Source organism: Myotis nattereri, assembly GCF_964212035.1.
Source record: "Myotis nattereri genome assembly, chromosome: 3".
Lineage (NCBI taxonomy): Eukaryota > Metazoa > Chordata > Mammalia > Chiroptera > Vespertilionidae > Myotis > Myotis nattereri.
In genome coordinates this window covers 203,550,907-203,577,016 of record NC_138077.1, presented here as the reverse complement: position 1 = coordinate 203,577,016, position 26,110 = coordinate 203,550,907, and the positions used below count along the sequence as shown (strand labels likewise).

The 26,110-nt window shown below is 55.2% G+C and overlaps 1 protein-coding gene across 1 annotated transcript in view; it reads right to left on the bottom strand.

Annotated features, from left to right (window-relative positions):
- The window catches only part of HSPG2 (heparan sulfate proteoglycan 2), a gene marked incomplete at its 5' end in the record, with an annotated part of 99,366 nt that overhangs the window by 54,659 nt on the left and 18,597 nt on the right, over positions 1–26,110 (bottom strand). The window contains 11 exons of the mRNA XM_081086921.1: positions 93–237; positions 401–532; positions 1,534–1,653; positions 1,746–1,982; positions 2,262–2,387; positions 2,786–2,836; positions 4,204–4,364; positions 4,652–4,710; positions 4,812–4,921; positions 10,451–10,495; positions 11,000–11,135. Of these exons, the coding sequence (XP_080943047.1) occupies positions 93–237; positions 401–532; positions 1,534–1,653; positions 1,746–1,982; positions 2,262–2,387; positions 2,786–2,836; positions 4,204–4,364; positions 4,652–4,710; positions 4,812–4,921; positions 10,451–10,495; positions 11,000–11,135 (1,322 nt within the window). The remainder of the gene's footprint in view (positions 1–92; positions 238–400; positions 533–1,533; positions 1,654–1,745; positions 1,983–2,261; positions 2,388–2,785; positions 2,837–4,203; positions 4,365–4,651; positions 4,711–4,811; positions 4,922–10,450; positions 10,496–10,999; positions 11,136–26,110) is intronic.

Sequence of the window (26,110 nt, the reverse complement as noted above, 5' to 3'; positions counted from 1 at the left end):
GATGGGTCCCGAGACAGAGGCAGGGTCAGGCCTGGGCCATTGGCCCAGCCTCCTCTGCATTCCCAGCCCCCAACCCAGGCCCAGAGCCAAACCTAGTATGAGATGGAATGTGGCCCCAGTTGAGTCGCCAGTTGATGATGGGGGTGGGGACACCGATGGCCACACAAGTGAAGGTTACTGTCTGGCCCCGGGAGGCCTGGATCAACTCCTGGGGAGGGGTCACCACCTGGGGAGGCACTGGAAGACAGGAGCAGATGTGAGGGGTGTGAGGGGCAAAGAAACAAGAAGGGAGGGGATGGATCAGAGGATCCAGGCAGGAGGGCTGAGGCTGAGACTATAGAGAGGGGCCAGTAAAAAGCCAGCCCAGGGCCCCCATCTCGCCCCCCAGCTCCCTGCTCACTGCAGCCAATCTCATCGCTGCGGTCGGGACAGTCGCTCTCCTTATCACAGTGGTAGCTGGCTGAGATGCACTCGTTCGTGGAGACACAGCGGAACTGCGTGGGCTCACACACGTCCTCGGGGTGCTTGGCAGCTGGGGGACAGAGCAGGTGGTGTGGGCAGAGGGTGGACCAGCCCCATTCTGACCTGTGCCCACAGCCCCACCCTGTCCACCTTCCCCAGGTGTTCCCAGGGTCACTCTCTCATCTCGCCCACGTGACAGAGATGCCCCGACCAGGCCCGGGCACTGCTGCCACCATACTGCCCACAATGTCACCATCATCAAGGCGGCCATCAAACAGCTCATCACATTACCCTTCTGCCCGCCCCCCCCACTCCTTTGACTCTTTCCCTGCTCTTAGACAGTGGGAAAGATGACAATGAATGGATGGATGATAAGTGGAGAAATGGATGGGAGGAAGGATGTTGAACAAATGGATGGATGGACAGATGGACAGTGAATGGATGGATAATAGAATGGATGGTGAGATGGACAGGAGGATGTTGGATAGGTGGATAGACAGATGAAGAGCTTTGCAGCTAGACAATGGTGGATGGATAGTTGGATGAAAGGGTGGGCAGATAGATGGGAGGAAAGAAGGATGCTGGACAGATGGACAATGGACAGTTGAATTGACAGATGGATTAAGAGCTGGGATGATGAAGGAACAAATAACTCAGAACCAGCTGTACGTGAAAACCCTCAAGGCCCATAAGGGGAATGCTCTGACTCACACATACATCAAGGAACCCATGAGCAAGGCACCCTGGTGTATATATCGAGCCCTTTTAGCCACTCATCCGACCCCCACACAAGCATAAATAACAAAGACAAGATTAATGGTAACAAAATAAAGAAAAGAAAGAAAGAGACATTAACCATGGGCAATCTGCCCAGACTGCTTGCTACAAAGACCAGCTCAGAGCCAAGGGCTCTCAATGCTGGGGTCAGAGAAAGATGAACCTTAAAGTTTGTCCCCAGGGCCTTCACCACTCAGCCAGGGAGAGTAAACAAACCTACCCAAGAAGGGAAAGAATAGGGGTGAACTAGGCCGGGGCGGGGCAAGGACGCCAGGCAGATCCTGGGACACTCACGGCAGTTGGCCTCATCGGTGTGGTCCTCACAGTCAGAGTCGCCATCACAGCGCCACAGCTTGAGGACACAGTGCCCGTTGCCACAGGGGAACTCGTTGGGCTCGCAGGGCGGAGTGGGGCCTGAGTGAACCAGGCAGGGTTCAGCCAGAGGCCCGCCCCTGGCCAGGTCCCCCACCCCGAGCCCCCTCCCTCCATCCCTGCCCAGTCCTCACCACAGTCCAGCTCATCACTGCCATCCTTGCAGTCCTCTTGCCCATCACAGACATAGTCTTTGGGGATGCAGTGCCCACTGTGACATGTGGTCTCGTGGGGCCCACAGGGCCTGTCAGGACGGGGAGCCGGGGTGACTGGAAGTAGCCGTGTGGTGGTTGCCTCTGGCCGGGGTGTTATAGGTAAAATCTCCGTCAGATGGGGTGGTGTGGAGCCGGGCTCTGGAACTGGCTCTGTAACTGGCTCTTCTGTGGACACAGCCCACTTGGCGTTGGCAGGGGTGTCACTCCTCACCCCTTGCCCCCCACACTCCCCAGGCCCTCCCTGCCACACACACCCAGTGCCCTGGCCCTGACCCTGGTATCACCCTTCCATGTCCCTGCCCACCTCCCTCAGACCCCTCTGCCCCTCTGCCTGCACCCAACCCTCACAACCCCGATTGACATGCAGGCCCAGGCATATCCTGACCTTTCCCTGGCATCTGCAGGCCCCTGTGCCCCCAGGCAGCCCCTCACCACAATTGAGCTCATCAGACATGTCCCTGCAGTCAGGCCTCCGGTCACAGCGATACTCCAGGGGCACACACTCATTGTGGCTGTGGCAGGCAAACTCCGTCTCTGTGCAGACTCTGGCGATCTGGGGCACTGTGGGGTTGGAGGGAGTCAGAGGGGCAGGCGGAAGGTTGATGGGAGGCGTCAAGGACAGCTCAGGCACTGCCAAGCTGGGCGTGGGCTTTGGTGCCCTGTGTCAGGCCATGTGGTTTGGGGCAGACTCAGCAAGGGCAAGGAGCACATGGTGGATACATCCACAGCACACATGAGATATATGTGTGGCACAGGCCACACACACAGTTAACATGCCACACACATGCAACCACCACACCACACACATGCAGGCCACACCTGGCCCAGCGAGGATAAAGAGGAGGAGGAGAAGGGGTGGCTTGTGGGCTATGCCCAGCCACCTTGCCCTCATCCTTCCTTCCCTTCCACCTATTAACTTCAGTTACCCTGTTGGGCCTGGATCCGGCTTACACTCTCACCTGGTGTCACTGCGGCCGCCACAGCGGCCAAGGGGGGCGGGGGTGTCTGTGCTGGAAAGGAAGGGGTGATCAGCAGCCATCCCCCCTGGGACCTGGGATCTGGGAGCTGCAGGGCTGGGCCAGGCCCATCCCACCATCCCTAGCCCTGAAGACTCATTGAAAAATGAAGAGGCTGCCAAAACCGGTTTGGCTCAGTGGATAGAGCATCGGCTTGCGGACTGAAAGGTCCCAGGTTCGATTCCGGTCAAGGGCATGTACCTGGGTTGCGGGCATATCCCCAGTGGGAGATGTGCAGGAGGCAGCTGATCGATGTTTCTCTCTCATCGATGTTTCTAACTCTCTATCTCTCTCCCTTCCTCTCTGTAAAAAATCAATAAAATATATTTAAAAAAGAAAAAAAAAAGAAAAATGAAGAGGCTGGACCCCCTGCAATCTTCAGACCTGCGCTTGGGGGTGCCAACAGAGCAAACCTGACCTTCGGGTGCATTAAGTAACGGTTTATGTGCAGAATGAGAAGGTGATGGCTTCACTGCATTTTCCTGATTGGGCTACACCATGACAGGGAGTTTGTTCAGTTCTGAGTTCCACTGAGTCAGAGGGGGTGACATGTTGGAGTCTTCCCAGGAGAGGGGACTGAAATAGTCAGCTGAGACCCGCAGCCTATGAGGAATGAACTGGGACTGTTTAGCCCAGAGAAGAAAAGACTCAGGGACTCCAAACAGGAGACAGGATGCAGCAAAAAGAACCCTGTGCCAATGAGAGGACCAAGGCCCAGACTGTGCAGCTAATAGCTGTGTGACTTCGGGCCAGTTTCCTATTCTCTCTGAGCCTCAGTTTCCCATCTGCTTCTCATCTCATCTCATCAGAGACTCTGGCAAGACTGGCATAGACACAGGGTTTGGTTTAAGTTCTTGCTTTTCCATTATCTGTGTATGTGGATCTGGATAAGTCATTTTTCCTTTCTGGGCCTCAAAACCCTCATCTCTAAAGCAGGAGGTATAAAATCTATTTCACAGGAATTATGGTGAAGATTGAATGGGAGGCTGGAAATAAGGGCATTACAGAGTGCCTAGCATGTATTCAGTGCTCAGTAAATAATTGTTGGTTATTATTAAACACCAAAGTGTTTTGGATCTGAAAGTGCTGTATGAGGAAAAGATTACCTATTGTCAATGTATAGAGGTAGATGGAGAACAGAAATTGAGTTTAATAGGTACAAGTTAGAGGAAACAATTTATGCTCAACCCAAGACAAGACTGCATAAGGACTGATAGGGCAGACCCATCAGATGGTGAGCTCCCTGTCCCTAGTGGTGTGCAAGCCCAAGCTAAGACAGCCCATGGGGGGGATACTCCAAAGGGATCCACATGTGTCTGATAAACTGGAGGAGGTGACCCCAGGCTGCAAGATGGGCTCACCTGTGCCCAGGTGTCGAAACTGGAACCCCTGGGGAGAGGTGGTGTAGGAGGCAATGGAGCCCCTGGAGACGACCGACTGCAGCACCTCCTGAATCTGAGCCCCGTCTGCGTTTCCTTCGGAGCCCACGTCCAACTCCACGAAGACCCAGCCATCCAGCTCCCTAGGGACAGGCATGGGGCGGGGCAGCAGGGTGAGAAAGATGCCTGTGGTCTCAGCTCCTCGCTTGGTCCCCTGTCTGATAGTTAGACCTGATCTGACACCCTGTAGCCCAGGCAGGGCATGTTAAGGTCCAAATTGTCCCCCAACTAACTCCTGAATTTTCCCCAATCTTCACCTGACTAGACCTCTTCTGCCTCCCCTCCTAGTACCCAGGCTTCTCCCCACCTTTGTCAGCTTCTTCCGGGTTACCCACCAGCCCCCAACCCGCCCCCAGGGCGCCCTTCTCACTTGATGAACACCACATTGACAATCTGGTCTCCAGGAATCTTCAAGTACTCTGACTCCAGCTGGGGAGGGACACAGCGCCGTCAGCCTCCAGATGCCCTCACCCCACCCTCAGTCCTGCCCACCGCCACCAGGCGAGCTCCCTAAAGCCCCTTCGCCTCACCGTGTCTACCACAGCCTGGGATACTTCTCGGAAAGCCTGGGAGCCTGCGTCCTCCAGCTCAGAGCTGTAGTGGATGGAGCGAGTGAAGTTCACCAGGGCTCGGAAATAAACTGCAGAAAGGGGCGGAGAGGTGTGTCACTGTGTGGTGGCCTCAGGCAGTTGGGCCTTAGGTGGAAACAGGGAGATGTTCCCTGAGGCCGCTTGCTGAGGCTGACACCTGGGTGCCTATAGCTCTGCCCAGCTCTGCCCAGCATGGCCCCTATCAGCACATACTCAGTGGCCCTGGCTGGTCTGCCCAGGGGTCAAAGCTGAGGCCCCACCCTTGAGTGAGGGGCTTCAACTAATAGGGAAAGTGGTCTGATCCAGAAATCAGGTGATGGTGCACAAGAGGAGACCCCTGGCAGCTCAGAGGAAGGCTAAACAAGAAAAGTGGCTTCCAGAGGAGGCTGGCCTGGTACAGAAATTACTTGCAAGTGACCCAAATGTTTCCCCACTCTTCCCTGGCCAATTCCTCCTCACCCTTCAGGACTCAGCTCAGCCATCACCTCCTCCAACCCTGGCTGGTTAGAGACCCCTCCTTGGGGCTCCCGCAGGCTCTCTGCTTCTCCATCAAAGCACCTTCTACCCCACCTTGCACAGTCCTGCCTGAATACATGTGGATCGTAGAGCGTCTTCATAAAAATCATGGGTTCTGAGGTTAGCCACATCTCAGACCTCACCGCTCTGAGCTTCCTCAGTCAATTGGGGACATTAATTACATTAACACCTTGGGCAGCAGTAGAGAATAAATGATATGCTTACATGCACCTTCTCTCTGTGTGCTCAGATGCCGTGCCTGGCACGAAAAATGGGCTAGAAAATCAGAAGTTGTTGTCACCTTGTCCTCTCTACTGCTAGACTATGAATTTGAGGCGGGGTGGGGAGACTGCAGGTCTCATTCATTCCTGTATCCCCAGTGTGTGCATCTAGCACATGGGAGGCGCCTAATAAGTGATGGCTGAATCAATTCATATCAGATTGGTGTGAGCAGATACATACACCTATCGTTTCTTAGTACCTACTATACATTTTATACACATTACATCTCATAATGTTAATGAATTCATATAGCAGTTATAAATATGTTAATATAAGTTGCAAATGACTCATACATATGCACGTAAACACATACACCAATCATTTCTTAAGCACCTAGTAAGGACAAGATTTTTTTAATGCATTAATTCTCAATGTCATGAATTAAGGTATAAATCAAGCATGTCAAACTCAAAGGCGAACACAGGCCAAATAAACGAGGCATGCGGCCTGCAGATTGCGAGTTTGACATGCTTGGTGTAAATTATAAATACTGAGTTGACATGAGTTTTAAATATGTACAAAGTACTTAGCACAGAGCTTGGCACACAGTAGGTGCACAATACTGTGACCAATTCCTATATGAGAGGCAGTGTAGCTCAGTGATGAAAAGCTCGGCCTCTGGAGCAAAACTGCCACTTGCAGCCCTGCGACCTTGAGAAAGTTACCTCCACGGAGCCTCCGTTCCCTCCTCCATAAAATGGGAGTAATAGTAGTGCCCACCCCAGAGTAAGAGCTGTGAAGAGTAAGTTAACAAATGTAAGGTGCTTATAACAGGGTCTAGCACACAGTAGGAGCTACATGGAGTTAGCTGTAACTATTCCCTCTGGTCTTTAGGACGAACGGGAGGAATGGATTTGGCTTTATTTCTTCCCATCTGAGGGGGGCAGGCATTGCTTTGACAAATCTGTACTGAGGGCCTTCTGTATGCCAGGTGGTGTTCTAGGCGCAGGGCACGTAGCAGTGAACTCCGCAAATGACAAGTCCTCTGGCCACAGAGGTCACTGTCCAGTGGGAGGAGAAAGGAAATGAAACAAGTGAGCATGGAAGATGTGGAGGTAGGTGCTACTCTCCCCGGGGGGCCAGGGAAGGCCTTTCCTCAAAGGGCATATTTGAAGGAAGGTAGTGAGCCAAGGGGAGGTATCTGGGAGAACAGCATTCCAGGCTGAGGGAACAGCATCTGCAAAGTCCCTGAGGCAGAAGTGGGCTCAGAGAGGTGACAGAAGACCAGCCTGTGGGTGGCAGAGGAAGTGGCATCCTAACTACAGGCCTGTCCTCCTCCCTCTTCACTCTGTCAGGCCCATAGGTGCACACGCCTCCAGAACCAGGACCCTGTCCCTCTGAGGCTCAGGCTGAGCAAGCCCAGACAGGGGTGTACGGTACAGGAGTAAACTTAAACTTCTACACCAAGAGAGGGTGCTTGTGAGGGCAGCACCGCCTGCTCGGAGCCACAGGGACCATGGCGGACTGGACTCCTGGGGGCCAGGCGGGTGGGGCTCTGGGGGCCGGAGTATGGAAGCCACGAGCTTGGCCACAGAGGCCCCTTGTGAGCAGGCACAGAGGTCCATTGAGAGTCCCCCCCACCCTGGCCCCTGGCCTCAGCCCCACGGCACGGCGAGGGTGAGGAGGCCAGGCCTCTGCCCAGGAATGTGACTGGTCCACAAAGCCCCTTTCTCCTAGGGCCTGGGAAGGGCATGGACCCTCCAGCCTGACCCCACCCCCGGCTTTTTGCAAACCAGGGTAGGTCAGGGCGAGCCCTTCCCTCTTCCACCCTGGGATGTGTTCCTGCAGCCGGTGCCTGAGGGTTGGGGCAGGTGAGGCCTGTCTGTTTCAGGAACCAGCCTCCAGAGCTGAGGGTGCTGGGAGGCGGTCATGCTGCCAGAGCTGGGAGTGCTCATTGGGTGCCTGCCCAGGCCAGCCCTCTCCTTCCCAGCCCTCATTCTGACCCCATCTGGAGAGCTCACTCAGAGCCAGAGGCTGGAGGGACAGGAGGCCCAGAGCTGCCTTGCACCCAGGTGGGGGTGTGGAATGCAGTCTACCCTCTTACTCCCCATGCTCACTCCCTGCTCACCAGAACTCCCACACACACCTAGGCCCCTGAACCCCAGCCCTGGTCCCTTAGGTGGGCCCAGGATCAGCCAGTCCTCAGGTGGACACAAGTTGCCTCCAGACTCTAGGGTCTTCCCCCACAGAGGTTGCCACACCCATCCCTGCCCAACCAGTACTCCATGGGGAGAACAGCAGCCCCAGCCCACTTTGTTCCGACTGAGCGCCCAGATGGGGCCTAACTGCATCCTGGGCAGGGCAGGGGAGAAGGTGGGCCAGCTGGGGCAGGGCAGGGGCTGGCCTGGCCTCCAGACCCTGGAGGGAGGCGCCTCTGAGCCTCCAGTGTGACAAAGTGCAAGCTGGGGAGGAAGAGAAGAGGAAGGAAAAGGAGTGAGAAGGGAGAGCTGGGACAGAGGGTGGGGGGGGAGAGAGAGAACGAGTCCACCAGGCTGGCAAGTCACTTACTGAGAGGAGACGCCTCATCAGGCTCCAAGACCATCATGCCAGACAGGGCAGGGCGGCCCAGGGGTGGCCCAGGGCCTGCAGAGTGGAGCAGCAGAGAGGGAGACGAGGAGGGGCAGACACAGCAAGGCAGGTGGGGAGGACCAAAGGGAGAGACAGGGACATGAAGCGAGAAAGAAGACAACAGACGGGGGTGGGGGCGGGGGGAAGGGGTGGGGGGACCACAGAGATTTGGAGACAGAGACACAGAGAGATGCAGACGGAGGCATGGAGAAAGTGGGGGGGGGGGGGGGAATGAGAGAGAGGTGAGACAAAGGCAGAAGGAAATGAGGCAAAGACAGAGAAACATGGGGGCAGAGGAGGCAAGCCGATGAGGAAGAAAGACAGAGTGAGAGAGAAGGATGAGGCACGGTGTAGGAAAGAGAGCTCAGGCAGGGGAGGAGGGGAGCAGGAGAGACAGGGGGACAGGAAAGACAAAGAGACAGGTCAGAAGATGGAAAGAAACTGGATGAGAGGAAGTGGGCAGGGGCTGTCAAGGAGGGGCACAGGGGAGGGGGGACAGGGCGGGGGGCAGAGCCCTGCCAGAGGGAAGAGGAGAGGGGAGGTGCCATCTCTGGGGCTACATTCCAGGGTCTGGCGTTGGCCCAGGGCCCAGGCAGGAGGCACAGCCAGGGACGGCCCCAACACCGTCAGCATGGCCCCAGCTCAGCAGCACAGAGAGGGCAGGGCTGAAGCACACATGCTGAGCCCCTGGAACCAGACACACCTGCTGCCTTCCAGGCGAAGATTCAGCCCAGCTGCATGGAGCTGCCCCAAAGGCAGCGGGCGGGTGCCAGGGCTTGGGCCTAGAAGATCTAAAGCCCTACATCTTCCCACGGATCAGCCGTACCCACAAGGAAGGGGTCCTACTCTCGGGCCCTCCCCAGCTGCTACTGCCCATCCCAACCCTTGTCCCACCCCTGGCCTCTCCTGCCCTCACAGCTGCTTCTCATGGGGGAGATGGGCGGTAAACAACTCAGAGTGGGCAAAGCTGCTGCAGTGGGCAGCCCCATGGGAGGGGCTATAGATATCCCGAGTGGACAGGGTGGGGCAGACCAGGCCCTTCACTTGCAGGCCCGGCTGGGCAAGAGGCAGCTCCCAGGGCCGCATCAGCACAGGCCACTCTGGGATGTGAGCTGTGTACATGGGCCCACGTGACACCCACTCCAGCTCCCAGGCATCCTTAGCCCGGCGGGGGCCTCCCCGTGGAAAAGCTTCAGGCAGTGTCTGAGTCCCAGGTGCCGGGAGGTCACAGTCAGGACTACTCTGCCCACAGGCCAACCCTCCTATTTGCACTGGCTTAGGTAGGGTGCCACCCTCTGGAATCTGGATGCTCCTGAGATGCCAGCTAAAGGGAGTCAACCTCACCCCTGGAGATGCCCAGGCCAGACTCGCCCCAGGCCTGCCAGTGTGGGCAGCACTGGGTGGTGGGGGACTGTCCAGTGGTCAGGCTGAGCCGAGCCCCATCTTTGGCTCTGACCACAGAGTGCCCAGCACTGGCTCCCAGAGGTCAGTGGGGACTCTATGGAGCTGCTGGGACCTGTGACCAGCTAGTCCCTTCTCTACCCAGCATCCTAGGGTGGGAGGAAGCAGGGACTCTCAGCCCCCATCCCAGTGCTGGGCCAGCCCCTGCTCTGGCTGGCACTTCGGGCGCTGGCAGAGTGGGCAGCTGACAGGCTCCTGATTCCTTTCCCTCCATGAAGCCAAGCCCTCTTCCCCCACTGGGAACCCTTGGCTTCCCAGAGACGACCTACCCTAAGGCAGGGTTCCCTCCCATGTCCCGGGTGAGGCTGACTCCCCCCACCCCACTCCACCCCCAATCAGCTCTGTTGGCCAGCCCTATGCCATGGAGCCCCTCTGGCTGCCCACCCTGCCTGAGGTCCCCAGCTCTGCTGCCCTGGGAAGTGAGGGTTTTGCTCTGAATGCTGAGCAGCTGGCTTTCAGTCCCTATCAGAACCGGGCATTTCTTATCTATGGCCATACCACCCTGAATGTGCCTGATCTCCTGATCACAGAACCAGGTATTTCCTGGCACAGGCAAGCATAGAGCCTGGCAATGCACGACCTTGCAGGGACCTGAAACAGCTGTCACTTAGGAGGTACAAGGCCACCTTCACGGCAGGACCAAAGACCCGCAGGGCCCTGGGTTCCAGAGATAGGGCCTCTGTGGCTGGGCAGACCTGCTCTGGGCTTTCCCAGGCACAGGATGGGGCCTATAGGATGGCCCAGCAACTTACCCATCTGGAAGTCCCCACTGCCCACATCTCCACTGCCCAGGTCATCTGTAAGCAAAAGAGAGACTTATTCAGCAACATATCTGGTGAGTAACTACTGGGTGTCGGGCACTGTCTGGGCACAGAGTGGGGAAGGTCAAGCTCAACCGTTACCGCCTGCCCCAGCCTGGTAGGGAGGGCTGGCCTGGAGAGAGGGTGTGGGCCCAGGGTGCTGGGGGAGAGGGACCAGGCCGGACTGGCCTCCAGGGGAGGACAGGAGGAGATGGAATAGGGTGGGCACTGTCCTCCACCACTTTCCCCGTAGGTCCTGACCATCCTTCCTAGGAGGGGACCGTGCAGCAGAGGAGCTGCCAGCAGCCCAGGGTCACACAGGTTGTAAGTGGAGAATCCTGGGGTCAGTGGGCTCAGGGCTCAGGACACACACAGCTCTTAGCCCATCTTTTGAGGAGCCACCTTGGGCAAGCTTCCTGAGGCCTCTTTAAGGCCTAGTAGGGGCAACCTGATTCTGCCCCTCACTCCCTCCACACCCGGGCACCGGAATCCTCTGCCCACCTCCGGAGGCTTCGTCAGCCAGCAAATCCTCATCATCAGAAAGGTCTGAATCACTCCAGCCGGCCCGGCCCGCCGTGACCGTCTCCGCGTCCTCAGGCAGAGACATGCCATCATATGCCCTCAGTCCACGGGTCACCTGTGGGAGACCGCACAGACAACTGTCACACACTCCAGCTCCTGCCAAGCCCAGGACCCCTCCCCTCCCTCCAAGAGGGACCCAGAGTTCTACCCCAAAGCCCTCCAGGGGTTAAGTCAGATGTGGTTTGGCGAAAAGAGTCAGGCTGGGACTGAATCACCATTTTTGACTCAGCTTCCCCAAACTTCACTAGCCCCTTGAGGCCTCAGAGCCCAACCCTGCAAATTCACAACGTCTGAATGAATCCTCAAATTCACAGACAATGAAATTAAAATCACTTTGGTGAGTGATGACTCTTCTTCTTTGGAGATATCCACGACATGGGTTAGTGGGTAGGGGGACAGAGGCAGGTAAAGGGTGGGCTGGACCAGCCAAGATGGGAACATAGGCTGGTGGAAGAGTGGCCAGGGTCAGGGTGGATGGGGACAGAGGCAGAAATTGAGGGTGAGCTGTTGCCGCCAACGGCAGCTCCCAGCCAGGCCAACTTGGCCACCTCTTTCTGCCTCAGTCTGGCCTCCAAATCTCCAGGCCACAGGGAACGCATTCCAGCCACGTTGGAGAAGTGGCTGGTGAGGGTGGGAGCCAGCAGCTGGGCTGAATGGGGGCAGGTCAGGCATGGTGTCAATTCCACGTGACCTCAGGCTGCTGCCGAGGCCCTGCACCCTGCCGGCGGAGCCGAAGGGCCCCAGCAGCCATCACACCTGCCTGCCACAGGGGTGGGTGTGGGACTGACTGCCTCTTTCCCTTAGACAAGATCAAGATTTTTCCAAATGAGTATTACCAAGTCACTCAGAGGAAAACAAACCCAGCAGAGCCCCAGGGAACTTCAGAGCCCCCTCCCCTGTCAAGTGTGCATGGATTGGCTGTGACCCCATAATGCACCTCCAGGCCCCGATGGCCTGGCAGGAGCGTCTCATGCCCTGCCCTGGCCTCGGCCCTCTCGGGGGAGCCCAGCCTGGCCAGAAGGAAATGGTCTTGCTTGTGAAACCCAAACCCAGCCGTCACTGGCTGGACAAAGTGTGGCAGCAGGAGAGAGGCCTAGGGAGAAGAAAAAAATCGAGGAAACAGTCTGTCCCTCTCCTTCCCCACCTCCCAACTTCACAGTCCATGTCCTGGAGACTCCGGTCTTTTCTCACACTGGTCCCTCTGTCCGAATGGCCTTCCTCCCTTTGTTTATCGGGCTAACTTCAATTGTCCTCCAAAATTCAGCTAAACATCATCTCCTTTACCCGCTCAGAAATAAAAAGGAACAAATTGCGGACATGCACGGCAACATGAATGAACCTCTAACACAGTGGTTCTCAACCTTCCTAAGGTTGCGACCCTTTAATACAGTTCCTCATGTTGTGGCGACCCCCAATTTCATTGTTACAAAGTGAACATAATTAAAGCATAGTGATTAATCACAAAAACAATATGTAATTATATATGTGTTTTCCGATGGTCTTAGGCGACCCCTGTGAAAGGGTTGTTTGACCCCCAAAAGGGTTGCGACCCACAGGTTGAGAACCGCTGCTCTAACACATTGTGCTATGAAAGCAGCCAGACACCAAAGACTGTATGAAACTCTATGGGGAAAAAGTCTAATCTACAGCGACAGAAAGATCAGTAGTTGCCTGGGACCAGGGGTGGGTGGGGCTGACCAGAAGGGGGCACGAGGGAGCCTTCTGGACTGATGGTTGCCTAGGTACATACATATCCTTCTCATTTCTGACCTGTACACTTGAAACGATGGGTTTGTTTTAGTGTATGTTTTATAGCTCAATAAAGATGACTAAAAAGAAAACCTCTGCGAGACCTGTCCTGACTCCTTGCCTTTCCCTGCCACCTGCACCCTCAGGCTGGGCCCTGGGCCCTCTGGGGCTCACCCCATAATCGCCTGTACCTCTGCTGAAATAGAAGCACTTTGAAGGCAGGGACTGTGATGAATTCAGCTCTAACTTCTCAGTACCTGTATCCAATAAATACTTGAATGAATGGACAAAAATGCCATCATCTATTAATTCTAGAAGCTTCCTGGAGATGACTTGCTTTGAAGGGTGCACAGACGCCCACGCAGTCTGTCTGTATGCATCTCCTTTCCGAGGCTGGGAGCCTGCGGGAGGCCGGGGCCGAGTGCCATTGGGGCATCTTTGTGTCTGCAGTGCTACCAAACCTGTGTAAGGCCTGCACTGCTGACTTTACCCTCTACTATGGCCTAAGGCCCATCCGCCCCACAATCCATGGGCAAAGCCCTCCTATTCCTTCTCCTCCCTGTACCCTCTCCCTCTGGACAAGGGCGGTCAGTGAACTTCTGGGCTGGGCCATGAGGTTTGCATCCAGGAGTGAGACATGGATTCCTGGGCTGTTTCTCAGAGCCACTGAGTCAGGCTCACTCACCTCCGGCCAGCGGGTTAGAGTTCTGTATGCTCAAGGGGATTCGGACACTCACCGGCTAAGAATCACAGGACCATCCCCATCCCAGGGGTTCTCCCCCCTCCCCTGGATGGGGCTGTGGGTCCTGAGCACACCCTGACTGACCTGGTACAGGGGCTACTGACACTGGGCAGAGGGGGCTGGGGGGCAGGCGAGGGCTCTGTGTGTGTGTGTCTTTGACACACCCTCCTTCCTCCCATGCAAGCAAGGCCGAGGAGGCTGCATGAGGCACAGGGATTCCTTGCACCCCGAGACGCCAGAAGCTGTCTGGAAAAGGAGAACCCTGGTGAGCAAGGTCCAGAGCGTCTCCCAGGGAGGGACTTGGGACCGGACAGGAAATAGCAAAGTGAGATTCATCGTGGAAAAAATGTCAGGAACACACATCTGCAGTGAGAGAGGAGAGAGAATCAGAGCATTTGGGACCTGGACAGAAGTCCCTTATCCCAGGGACCCGGGAATGGGCCCTCCCCATGCCCGACTGCCCTTGCTTGCAGCCCTCTCTCCAGGACCCAAGGCTCTGGGGTCAACCGGGGCCTGCAGCAAGGGCCAAGCCAGCAAGGGCAGCAGACTTCACTTGTGCAAAGCTGAAGACCAAACGGCTCCGGCAGCTGCGTTTCACATCTGGGAGGGGAGAAGGAGCCAGGCCGGAAAGAGGCTTCGGAAAGAGCCCAAGGAAACCTGAGACTTGCCCATAGAAGGGAACCTGGATTCAGACCTGAGAAGTCCAGGGTCTACTTGGGGAATAAAAGGAGCTAATTTATTGGGCACTTACTATGCGCCAGGCACTCCTTTAGGACTTTTATGTGTTAACTCTGGTTACAGGTGTTAATCAGCCCCACTGTAAAGATGGGGGAAAGGAGCAGTCAGGTCACCTGCTTGAAGACCTGGGTGGTAGAGCTGGAATCGGAACCCTAAGCTCTTACCACTGCACCACACTGCCTCTGTAACCAGGGCTGTGCAATGAGCCCAACTTACCAAGAGGTCACTGAGAGTCACTCTCAACCACACTGCATTTCCGTTTACAGAGCATTTCCTAGGCCTGTGTCGTTTGACCCTGACAGTGGCCCCCTGAAGTGGCTGAGCAGATGTGAATGGCCCCCTTTCACAGAGGAGGAAACTTGCCCAAGATCAGAGCCAGGACCCCAAGCGCCCTGCTCATCAGGAAAGGAGGTAGGGCCGGGCTGGGCTTGGCTGGGCCGGGGCTAGCTGGTCCCCATCCCCAACCTAACCTGCTCCCAGGGTGGATCCCAGGAAGCTGGCATCGGCCTGGGCCCATGCAACGGTGCCTCAGGTCCCAAGGAGGGCCCTCAGAGACTTCACGTCAAAGGCAGAAATAGAACCCAGGGCTCCTGCCTGCCGGCACGTCTCAGACTGCGACTTCCTCCCAGAGGAACCCGGTACTTCAGGCATGCACTGGGGAAGGATGGTGGGCCAGAGAGGAAGAAGCCAGGCAGAGGAGGATTTTCCAGACCCCGCAGGTTCCTGTGGGGGAAATGGGGCAGCTGACTCATACAGGCCAAGGTCAGAGGACTGTCCAAGTGAACCGAGAACAATTGTTTAGGACGGGGGTGTAGGTAGGGTGACCCCCCAATGAGCATAGGGGGCTTGGGGTGGGAACTGTAACAGATAGACAGGGGATCTCTGGGAAGCACCCGCTCCCTGAGGCTGGGCGTGTCCAGGCCTCCTGGCGAGGATGTGGGTGCACACAGAGCTCCAGGTCCAAGTCCTACAGAGGCCCTTGGGGGCAAGGGACAGAGGCTGGGCCCCCTCCCGGCCTGAGTGAGGATGCAGAGGGAGGCGAGGATGGCTGGGAAGAGCGTGGAGGTGAAGGTCAAGCCATTAGAGAAGGGTACAAAAGTTAGAGAAGGCTTGGGGTGCAAGGAGAGGTATAGATCCAGACATAGGAAACAGGTTTTAAAAGGAGTTTATGAGGACTGAGGGCCTTGCAATGGATATGTGTATAGATAAGAATTTCCGGAGCTGCTAAAATCAGAGCTGTAGGACGATGGCGCACAGTGAAACGATGACAATAAGAACGGTCAGATCCATCGCATTCTCCCGTTCTCAGTTGGAAAATCAAAAACGGGTTGAAAATTTCAGTAACCTCTTATGTCTGTTCCATTTGTACGGTTATGAGAAAATGTTATCACTCTCAAACTGGTTCTCAGAAAACTATATTGTGTAAAAATGTGTTTCTTTTTTGTTTGTTTTTTGATTTCAGAAAGGAAGGGAGAGGAAGAGAGATAGAAACATCAATGATGAGAGGGAATCATTGACTGGCTGCCTGCTGCACGGCCCCCTCTAGGGACCAAGCCTCTGACCAGAATCAAACCTGGGACCCTTCAGTCCGCAGGCCAACACTCTAACCCAGGGGTGGGCAAACTTTTTGACTCGAGGGCCACAATGGGTTCTTAAACTGGACCGGAGGGCCGGAACAAAAGCATGGATGGAGTGTTTGTGTGAACTAATATAAATTCAAAGTAAACATCATTACATAAAAGGGTATGGTCTTTTTTTTTTTTTTTTTTTTTTAGTTTTATTCATTTCAAACGGGCGGATCCGGCCCGCGGGCCGTAGTTTGCCCACAGCTGCTCTAACCACTGGGAAACCGGCTAGGGCTGTGTTTCTTTTACCTATGTAACTTTAGTATACATTATATTATCTACGCATTCATTAGATAGTCATATAATAAAGAACAACAATAAGGAAAAAGAAAAAAAAAAAGAAGGGTCAGACTGCATGGAGGGCTTTCTCCATCCCAGGCCCCCTGTTCATCCTCAGCAGCCGGGAGAGGCGGCACTGCAGGGCCACTATCCCTCATTTGCAATAAGGGAAATCCAAGGCGCCTGCTCTGAAAACCAAGAGTGGTTTTTTTTGTGTTGTTTTTTTCTATACTGTTCAGCCCCCTTCAGTGCTCACAGCCCAAGGGTAAGGAGGCTGGGCAATGGTTTGAGGCTGCAGCTTCCTCTGGCATGGAGTGTGTGTTTTTTTAAATAAGTTTATAACAAGCTCATTTGCTACCAAGTCCTGACCTGAACTGACATGAAGCTATTAATAGCTTATTCACTCCGCTTCAGGTGAACAGTCGTACATTTTGCTGCAGCAACAGTGGTGTGTTTTATTGTGGGGTGTTGCCCCAGATTCTACTGATGTCACATCACAGCTGGCGTGCGCTCTATGTCACCTTTCTCAGGTTTGAAAACTTCTGAATTCCAAAACACGTCTGACCTCAAGGATTTCAACTGAGAGATTAAGCTTGTCCTGTTATTTCCATTTTGTAGGTGAGGAAACGGACGCCCAGAAGGGGTCATCTGAGTAAATGGGGTTAAAGTCCGTGAGGCACTCAGCATGGTACCTGTCTACAGTGAGGGCTCAATGAACATTAGAAGTAGTACCACACAGTGGGTACGGGGCAGAGGTGAGGGGTGAGGGGGGCATGGGAGTGTGGGGTGTGGGCTCAGGCCTGGGGTCAGCCTCCAGGTGTGGGAGGTAAGGAGGGGTGTGGTTCAGCTGCCCAGGCCCTGGGCTGGTGGAACAGGCAGGGCACTGACTGGGGGTGACAACAAAGCTTCGTTCCAAGGCTCAAGTTGTCTGCCTGCTCTGAGGCCGACTCTAAAACGACCGCTGAGCACTTCCACTTCAGACTTCTCCAGAGACATTCTTCACATGCCTTGGGCAGCCAGCCCACCCTCCCCTCCACGGCCCAGGCCTGAGGCTGAGCCCCCTACCGCCCCCGCAGCTGGGCAGAAGGTCTAAGCACTGCAGTCCCTAGGGTGGCTGCAGCTGCCCAGAGCAAGGCTCCAGGCATCTGGGCTGGAGTGAGCTCACCCCATCGAAATCCACAGACAGTGTGGGGGTGGGGACAAACGGGCCCCTGCCTGCCCACCTGCCTCCTGCCTGCAGACTCTGCCTCGGTGGCCCCTCCCCTGTGCCTGGCGCAGGAACCAGCAGACGCTGTGACCCACAGCCCCCAATTCTCTGGGACACTGAACCCAGTCAAGTCCCCCCACCCTTCTCTCTGATGCAGGCTCCCAGGTAACCCCACAGTGCTCTCTCTATTCTGTTACAACCCAGGCCCCAGCGGTAGGGTCAAGGTGCCCTGCCCCACCCACAGGGCATGGTACCCTGTCCATGGACAGCAAACGGCAAAAAGGAAGGAATCTGTTGGGGCAGCACTTTGTTGTACAAACTGCCAGGGGCAGGAGAGCCAGACACAAAGGCCAAAAGGCCTTTAATCCCCTGGCAGGCTGAGAGGGGCACTGGGCTGGAAAAAAGGTGGCCACAGCCGCCGCTGGCATGCCTGCACTGCCCGTGCCACTCGGGAGGCCTGCCAGCTCTCCGCACTCAGGCTCCCAAGATGGCAGCACCTCCCCAGCCAGTTGGCCAGGAAGGATGGTGATCCCCAAAATAAGAAGGGCTGAGGCTCAGGTGCTGCTGCTGAGATAAGGTCCTTGTGGGTGCAGGTGCTACGTCCTGTGCAAGGCTTATAGCTCACGCAAATCCACAGCCTCCTAAGGCAGACACACTGGCGCTCACAGATTTTACAGATAAGAACCCAAGGCTCGGAGAGGTGAAGGCCACACAGCGAAGGCAACAGGAATCCAGTCTGAACGCAGAGCCCTCTCTCCTGGCTGTGGCTACCTCAGAGGCTCTGACCGCTGCCATCTAAACTCATACCAAGGCCTAGGACCTGGAAAGGCTGCATTCCAGCCAGGGCCTGGGGGAACACCGCGGGCCCATTAGGGCCTTTGACAGAGACCACCGGAGCCAGAAGCTGGGGTGTGGGATTCCTTGTCCCAGCTCTGCCCCGAACTCACCATGTGGCCTTCGACAAGCTCCCTGTCACTTCCCTTTTAGCAAAGGGCAGCGAGCCCCTATGATATGTGCTAGGCTTCCACGCCACCCGTCCCTGTCAACGTGCAGAGAAAGTACCAGGAAGGCGGTGATTTTCAGGTGCTTTGATCTTTGCTGCATCTCTGGAACTGACAACACTTACTAGGTGCTCAGTTAGTATCTGCGGACACAGACAGACTGAATGATCGAATGAACAAACTTGGAATGAGGGGTGAGCTGCTTTGGGAAGCACGGTCGGGAAACTGAGTCTGTCTAGCCCTTTCCCAGGTGGGCCTGACATGGTCTCTGCTTTGAAGGTCCCTCTAAGGCAGCTGGGGTGTGCACCCTAATAGGTCCGCTCCTGCCATGGCTGAGCAAGAGCACTTTATCCCCCACGACCAGAGAGATGCGGCCAGGGGTGCAGAGGGCAGACTCTGCTCAGACACCCTGACTCCAGGCCGCCTCGGCCACTTTCTAGCAGGGCGACCTCAGCTTTCTCATGTTAAAAAAATAAAAAGGAGGGGTGGGGGGATAATCAACCAGACCTGCCCAATCAGGTTTAATTTAAGTCACTCTGAGCTTTACTTATCGAGCATCTACGATGTGCTGGGCCCTGGGAACAAAACTGGGAAGCAGACCACTGGTTCTCAACCTTCTGGCCCTTTAAATACAGTTCCTCATGTTGTGACCCAACCATAAAATTATTTTCGTTGCTACTTCATAACTGTAATGTTGCTACTGTTATGAATCGTAATGTAAATATCTGATATGCAGGATGGTCTTAGGCGACCCCTGTGAAAGGGTCGTTCGACCGCCAAAGGGGTCGCGACCCACAGGTTGAGAACCGCTGAAGTAGACACACACGGAGAGCTCTGATGGGGGCTGGGAGAGCCCAGGAGAGGGTCCCCCACTTAGTGAGGCAGGTGGGAGTTTGGGGAATGTTTCGCAGAGGGAGTGGCAATTCGGCTGGGTCTGAACGATGACTTCACCTCAGTAGGGTGAAGAAGGGGAAGAAGTGTACACCGGGCAGAAGGAAGGGCACGTGCCAAGGCCCAGAGGCGGGACAGTGCACGGCACAGTCAAGGGGCTGGAAGTTTGGTGCCGTGGGACACGGTGTGCCAGGTGGCAGAGGATCAAAGGGACGAGCTCTGAATGGTCTTTTCACTTAGAGAGCAGTGCCCCTTGGCCATGCTGTTGTCATGCTGCTCACCAGAGCCCAATTCTCTCAGTCCGCTCCCTCACCCCGCCCGCGAAGTCCACGCACTCTCCTGCCCCCACAGACACCCTAAGAATGGGCCTTCCCTGGTGCAGGAAGCCACCGGGAAATGACCCTGCCTCACCCGTTTGCCAGGTGCCGCTGAGGCGGTGGAGGTGGCCAAGCGGGAACAGCTTCCTGGCTGGGCTGCCCAGCAAGAAGGTCCCCAGGGGTTGAATATTATCCGCTAAACACTGTTGGTGCCAACAGTGCCTGCGGCGTTCACGTGCCTGCCTCCTGCCGGAGGCCTGGCTGGTTCTCAGGTTCTCTGGCTCCCGGGTGGTCCTGCTGTGGGCCTTCAAGGCCACACCAACCTGGTTGGGCCTGCCCATGCCCACCAGGGTCATTGCCCACAGGCTTCATGATGCCCCTAGCACACTGCCAGGCCTATGGGAGGATGGGAGAAATATTCCACAAAATTTTCTTGAAATGAAATGCCACTTTTGACAATGACCACTTCCTGAACCTCCTAGGTTAGGCCTTTCCATTGCTTTTGACTCAGCAAAGGATTAGAAGAAAAGCCCCTATTATGGCCAACCAGGTCCTGTGTGATCTGCCTACACACACGCATACACCTACACACACCTCTCCAACCTCCTCTCCCACTGCGCTCTCTCACCATCTGCCACATTTATCTCAAACACAGCCCCCTCCCACCTCAGGGCCTTTGCATTTGCTGTATTCCCTGCCTGGGACATGGCCCCCACATATGCTCACCCCTTCTCTTCCTCTAGTTTCTGCTCTTCCTCTAGATGTCACCTTTACAGAGGCCCACTCTGATCACATTCCAGGTCCAGAATCTATGATAGGTAGCTGTCTGTCACTTCCTTACCCTGCTTCATGGCACCTCACCACCTACATTCAACCCTATCTTTACATGTTTATCTGCTTATCATCTGTCTTCCTTACTAGAACATCAGCTCCAAAAAGGCAGGGACTTTGTCCACTTTGCTCACTGCTGTCTCCCTAGTACCTAAAGGCATCTGGCATACAGTGGATGCTCAACAATATTTGTTAAATTAGTCAATGAATGGGGTTTACGAATGAAGACACGGCGGCTCAGAAAGGTGACTTGCCCATAGTCACAGAGTTGGAAGAGCTGAGACTGGAAGCCTGACCTGGAAACCCTATACTACCTGGGCCGTCCTCCTGCCATCTCTGGGGAGACAAACAGCCCATGGCCACTGAAGAGAAATCTGCCCACTGCCCAGACCAGCATCCCAGGGAGCGGGCAGGGGTCTCAGAGGCGAGCTGGGCCACAGCTCCGGCCCCAGGGCCTTGCACAAGGCAGCCAGGCAGCCAAGCCTCCGTGGCTCCGCTCCTGCCTGCTCCCGTGGGCATCGGCAACAGGAAAAAACAGACTGGACCGGCAACCCAGCAGCTGCGGCCAAGAAGGCCAGCTCCCCAGGTCCCCCAGGGCTTTCCCCATCTGCTTCCTGGAGGCGGAGGAAGTTGGCAGGCAGGGCCGAGCCCGTGGTTGACCAAAGGCCTGTGGGCAACAGACCTAGAAATAAGAAGAAGGCCCCTTCCTTTCACAGTGCCCTCTTCCCTCTCCTCATGACGAATGTCCATCCCAGGCACAGTAACTCTGGACGGAAATAGGTATGGGGGAGGGTCCTACAGACAAACACATCTGGGAAAGGCTGGTTACACAAAGCGGAGCTGGTTCCCTAAGTCTTAATGTCTCTAACACCACGATGAGGGAACGGGGTGACCGGCGTTTCCCAAACTTGCTTAACTTGGAAGCCTTTCTTCCTGCAGAGCTCATGGGACTAGGGTTCTACAGAACACACTTTGGGAACACCCACCCCAACATACACCTTTCCTTCAGCTCGCTGCCAACGAGCTCTCCCTCAGGAAGGCTTTAGATGTAAAGAAACGGCCACCACCACTGGGGTCTTGAAAAGGTGGTTCTCGAAGACAGAAGACAGAAAAGCCCATGGCATGAAGTGCTGCTGGAGAAAAAGCCGTCGAGGTGACAGGCTAGTTGGTGGCAGGAGGGGTACGCTCTCTCCTCCGGGGGACCCTGTCAGAGTCTGAGCAAACCCAGGCAGGAGCTGCTCCTTCCCTTGCTGGCCAGCAGCCGGCCCTCTCCGGTGATGAGTCCGTCAGAGGGGACAGCGAGGTGGCCCGGCGCCCGGTCACTCCTGATCCCCTAGGACCGTACAGAAGGTCCCAAGCCCTGGGGTGGGGGTGAGGGGAGCTGAGCGTTCTAAGGGAGAGTTCAGCGGAGGGGCTGGGGATTGCCGACAGGGTGGGGGTCGGGGGAGAGCAGCGAAGGGGTGAAGCCCCTCTGGGCAGCAGGGTGGACTGAGAACTGGCTTCCAGCTCACCTTGCTGTCTTGGGCAAGTCCCTTTCCCTCTCTGGGCCTCAGACTCCCTCTGTCAAATGATAAAGTAGAGATCTCAGGTTCCCAGGCTGTCCTCAGCGGCCTGGGGGCCACTTTAGAGCAGCAGACAGATGGTTTGACCCCCTCCCCCTCAAACACTCACTACAATGAAAAGAAATCTACCTTTTTTTCCTTTTTACATTCTGACCATCTACATAATATGTCTGGTTCAGCCCCTGGTTAGCTGTGAGGCTGTGAGCAAGTCATTTCACCTCTCTGGTGCCTCCATTTCCTCATCTGTAAAATGGGCATGATAATTAATAATAATAGTATCTCCCTCATAGGGTTGTTGTGAGGATTCAATAAAAATGTAATAAGCTACAAATAGTATTGGCACACGGTGAGTGCTCTGTGTTTGCTATTATTTGTCAAAATATTATAGTAGTTAATCAAAATACCATTATTTTTATTGAAATAGGGTTTCACCGCTCAATAACAGTAAGTTAGAAAGCTCTCTATTTAGATGATTCCAAAGGTTCCTTCTGGCTGTGACATTTTAGGACACTGAAATTCTGAAACAACAGGATTCTAAAACTCTAGGCTGTGACTCCAACCAGCGGAGAGGCCAGGGCCGTCGGACGGAATTACAAAGTCAGAACCAAGCGTAAGGGGCAGATTGAAGGGAACTGACCAGCTACGGGTTGCCTCCACCGTCATCGGTCTATGTCTACCTCCCCCACCACCCAGTTCCAAGAAGACTCTAAGCAGCTTGCAAAAATGTACACATAAACGCAAGAGAACATCAACTGAACATACACAAGAAAAACTCGGGTAGGGCCACAGATGGAGCCTGGAGTGAGGTGAGTAGACAAAGTATGTGCCACTAGAGGTCTGGGAAAGCCAACTCACTTGGCTCTGAGTTTTCTGGTGGCCAATGGGAAGAAGGAAGCCTGACCAGGCCCTGGATTCCGTGTCCCATGAGGTAGAAACAAACCGGTTGCTTAGAAGAAGCACAACTATTCCTGAGGCGAGAGCAGGGAACGTCCCAAGGGGAAAGGTTTGTCTGGTGCCCTTCCTTGCCCTTGCCAGTGGGGCCAGCCTCCCCTCGGAGTCCACTGACCATGAGCCTCTGAGGCTGCACTCAGGGTCAGAGTCTACAGCAGGGGTCCTCAAACTACGGCCCGCGGGCCACATGCAAATACAAATATTGTATTTGTTCCCGTTTTGTTTTTTTACTTCAAAATAAGATATGTGCAGTGTGCATAGGAATTTGTTCATAGTTTTTTTTTAAACTATAGTCCGGCCCTCCAACGGTCTGAGGGACAGTGAACTGGCCCCCTGTTTAAAAAGTTTGAGGACCCCTGGTCTACAGCATTCAAAGATCCAGGACCCTGGAATGGCGGTCCAGGCAGCGCCCCAGCATCCTTGGTCTGGGCAGGATTACCCATCCCTCCCCAAGCCTGAACACAGCCAGTGCCCAAAATAGCCAGAGCAGGAGAGGGTGCCAGGAAGCCCCGGGCAGGACCTGGGTAAGCCCGCCCACAGCAGAGGGCCCAGTGGGCCAATGAACACATCCCTGACACATAAAGGAGCACCTTCACTAGGAAACAGGGCCCTCCCTGGGAGCCTCCCACCCACCAAGCTCCCCCTCAGCCACACGTTGCTCACGCAGAACCCAGGCAGCTGCTCCACCCTTCCCACAAGGCGGGCCTTCCTGCAGAAGCCAAATGGAAAAGTCTTCGAAGAAACACCACCCATAGGCAACTGCCAGCCCCCACCCCCAGGATTAGCCTCCCTCAGGATCCTCCTGCGTCCCCCAGCTGCTGGCCAAGACAATGGGGGTTATTCTGGGCTGCACGAGGTATTTAAAGCTCTGGCTGCGCTTCTGTCCCTGGGGAACAAGAAGCCTTGACCTCAGCAAGACCTTCCTGAAATTGTTGCTGCCCAGACTGTGATGGCTGTGTCCCATAGAGTCTGCACCCAACCTCTCCTGCCAGGCCATGAGGCCCGGTGGGATACAGCACAAGTGCCTCCTCTTCCAGGAAGCCCTCAGGGCCACTGCCCAAGAACCTCAGAAGAGCTGGGTTCTGGCCCCTGCTCTGCCACCAGTCTTCTCAGCCTGCTTATTCATCTGCAAAGTGTGGATAATAATATCCATGTGCACTAAGCGCTCAGAGGCTTCTGTGGTTAAGATGAAGTCGTGTCTCCCCAGACCCGTGTGGTGTGAAATGTAAGCAGGGATGGGAATTTTGCCTGTTTTATCACTGTTGTGTGTTTTTTTCTAGTACCTTGCACACAGTGGGTCCCAAATAAACATTTATTGACCGATATAAATATTTGTGGAATGTGTCTGTAACCCCCACAGAACCACCCACAGTGCTGGGCACGCAGATGGCTAATACTCTTTGAAAATATTGCCAAATCTCATTTGGGGCACTTAGAACATGCCAGGCTTTTGCTAAGTACTTTACATGGATTCTCATTTCATTTGCACAATAATCCCAAGAGGTAGGGACTATTATTATCCTATTTACAAGCAAGAAAACAGGAGTTCCACTCCCAGTGGTTAAAGAGCTTGCCAGGGGTCCCAAAACTACTGAAGTGGCCAAGCTGGGCGTCAAACCCAGGAACCCAAGTCTCTATCACCCTGCACAAACACACCCTGAAGAAAGGCAGCAGCGTGAACACTGAGCTAGGAGCCAGGAGCCTGAACTCAGCTACTCAGTAGCTGTGTGACTTCAAGCAAGTTGCTTGGCTTCTCTGGATCTATTTTCTTTTCCATAAAAACAGGGGCATTGATTCCTATTTCTCTGTGCTCTGAGTAGGATCAAGGAAACTAAGGGATGGGACCATGTCACCATCTTGGCCCCAACCCCTCCCCAGGGGCAGCAGCTCTTGCCTATGCGGGGTGGTGGGAAGCTATCCTGGGGAGGAGGGCGGTGCCCAGTGCTGGTTCTGGAACAAAGCTCAGCAGCTGCTGACTACAGCTGGGAAGAGCTCTGGGCCTGGCCCGAGCACAGGGAGAGAGAAGAGGCGGGCTGAGAAGTCACCTCTGGCCCTCCTCTGTCACCATTCCCTGCTGACAGCTGCTGGGGCCTCAGGGCCTAGGGCCCCACTGCAGGAGAGGGTGGGAGCAGGCTGGCTGGTTCATCTCAGTCCTCACACTGCCAACTGCTCAAATCCCAGGGTGCCAGGACACAGGCCTTGTTGCCCCACCCCACAGCCCTTTACCCAGTTCCTTGGAAAGTCTGGGGTGAGGGTGGAGGGGCTGGAGCAAAGGTCTATGGGCCAAGCAGGCCTTGCCTGGAGTCTGGGCTGCCCCAGGACCCTGGTGGGAGGAAGATGGGCAGGACTAAGAGGGAACGGGGTTTGAGGAGAGGCCTTGTGATTTTCCTGGCAAAGAGACGGGGTTGCAGGCCACTCAGGGAGGCTTCTTGGAGCCTGTGAACTTGGCCTTGGCTGGCCCCACCCCAGGCCCCTCTCGGCCCCCTCAGCTCCACTCCCAGCTCAGTGCCAATCCTTTCCAGTCCGCTCCAGCCCACACGGCTCTCGCTCCTCTGAACTCAGGCAGACCCATAATTACACATTTTCCAAAGCCCTAGAGAAACAAAATTTAACAAAGGATTCCTGGGCCACTTCCGGTGTCAGAGGCAGCCTGGGAGATGTAGTTTGTAAGCACAGGTACTCAAGTTCTGGGGCATGTTCATAATCTTTTGGGAAGACGATTACTTTTATTCCATTTCATTAGTAAATCAAAGCTATCTTAGGAAATGTGTGTTGGCCACATGTCACTCCGCAACACCCTAGCCTGGCGGCTTCCTAGCTGTGCAGCTTTGGGCAAGCACCCGACCTCTCTAAGCCTGTGTTCTCATCTGTAACTGGAAATAAACATGGCTGTTGGGAAGATTCAACAAGACAACCTGAGAGCTTAGCCCAGTGTCTGGCACTTACAAGGCTTAAGTGTCACTTCTTCCTTTTCCTCCCCTCCCACCCCCACCCCGCCAGGAGCTCACAAGCAGGAAGAGTGACCTGACCTTTCGGGAGAGCAATTCCTGTTATGCCCTCCACAGGCTAGGTAAGGCTCCAACCAAGTCCTGGGTCCCTGGCTGCCAGAAATGGAAGCTTATCAGAAGGGGAAACCG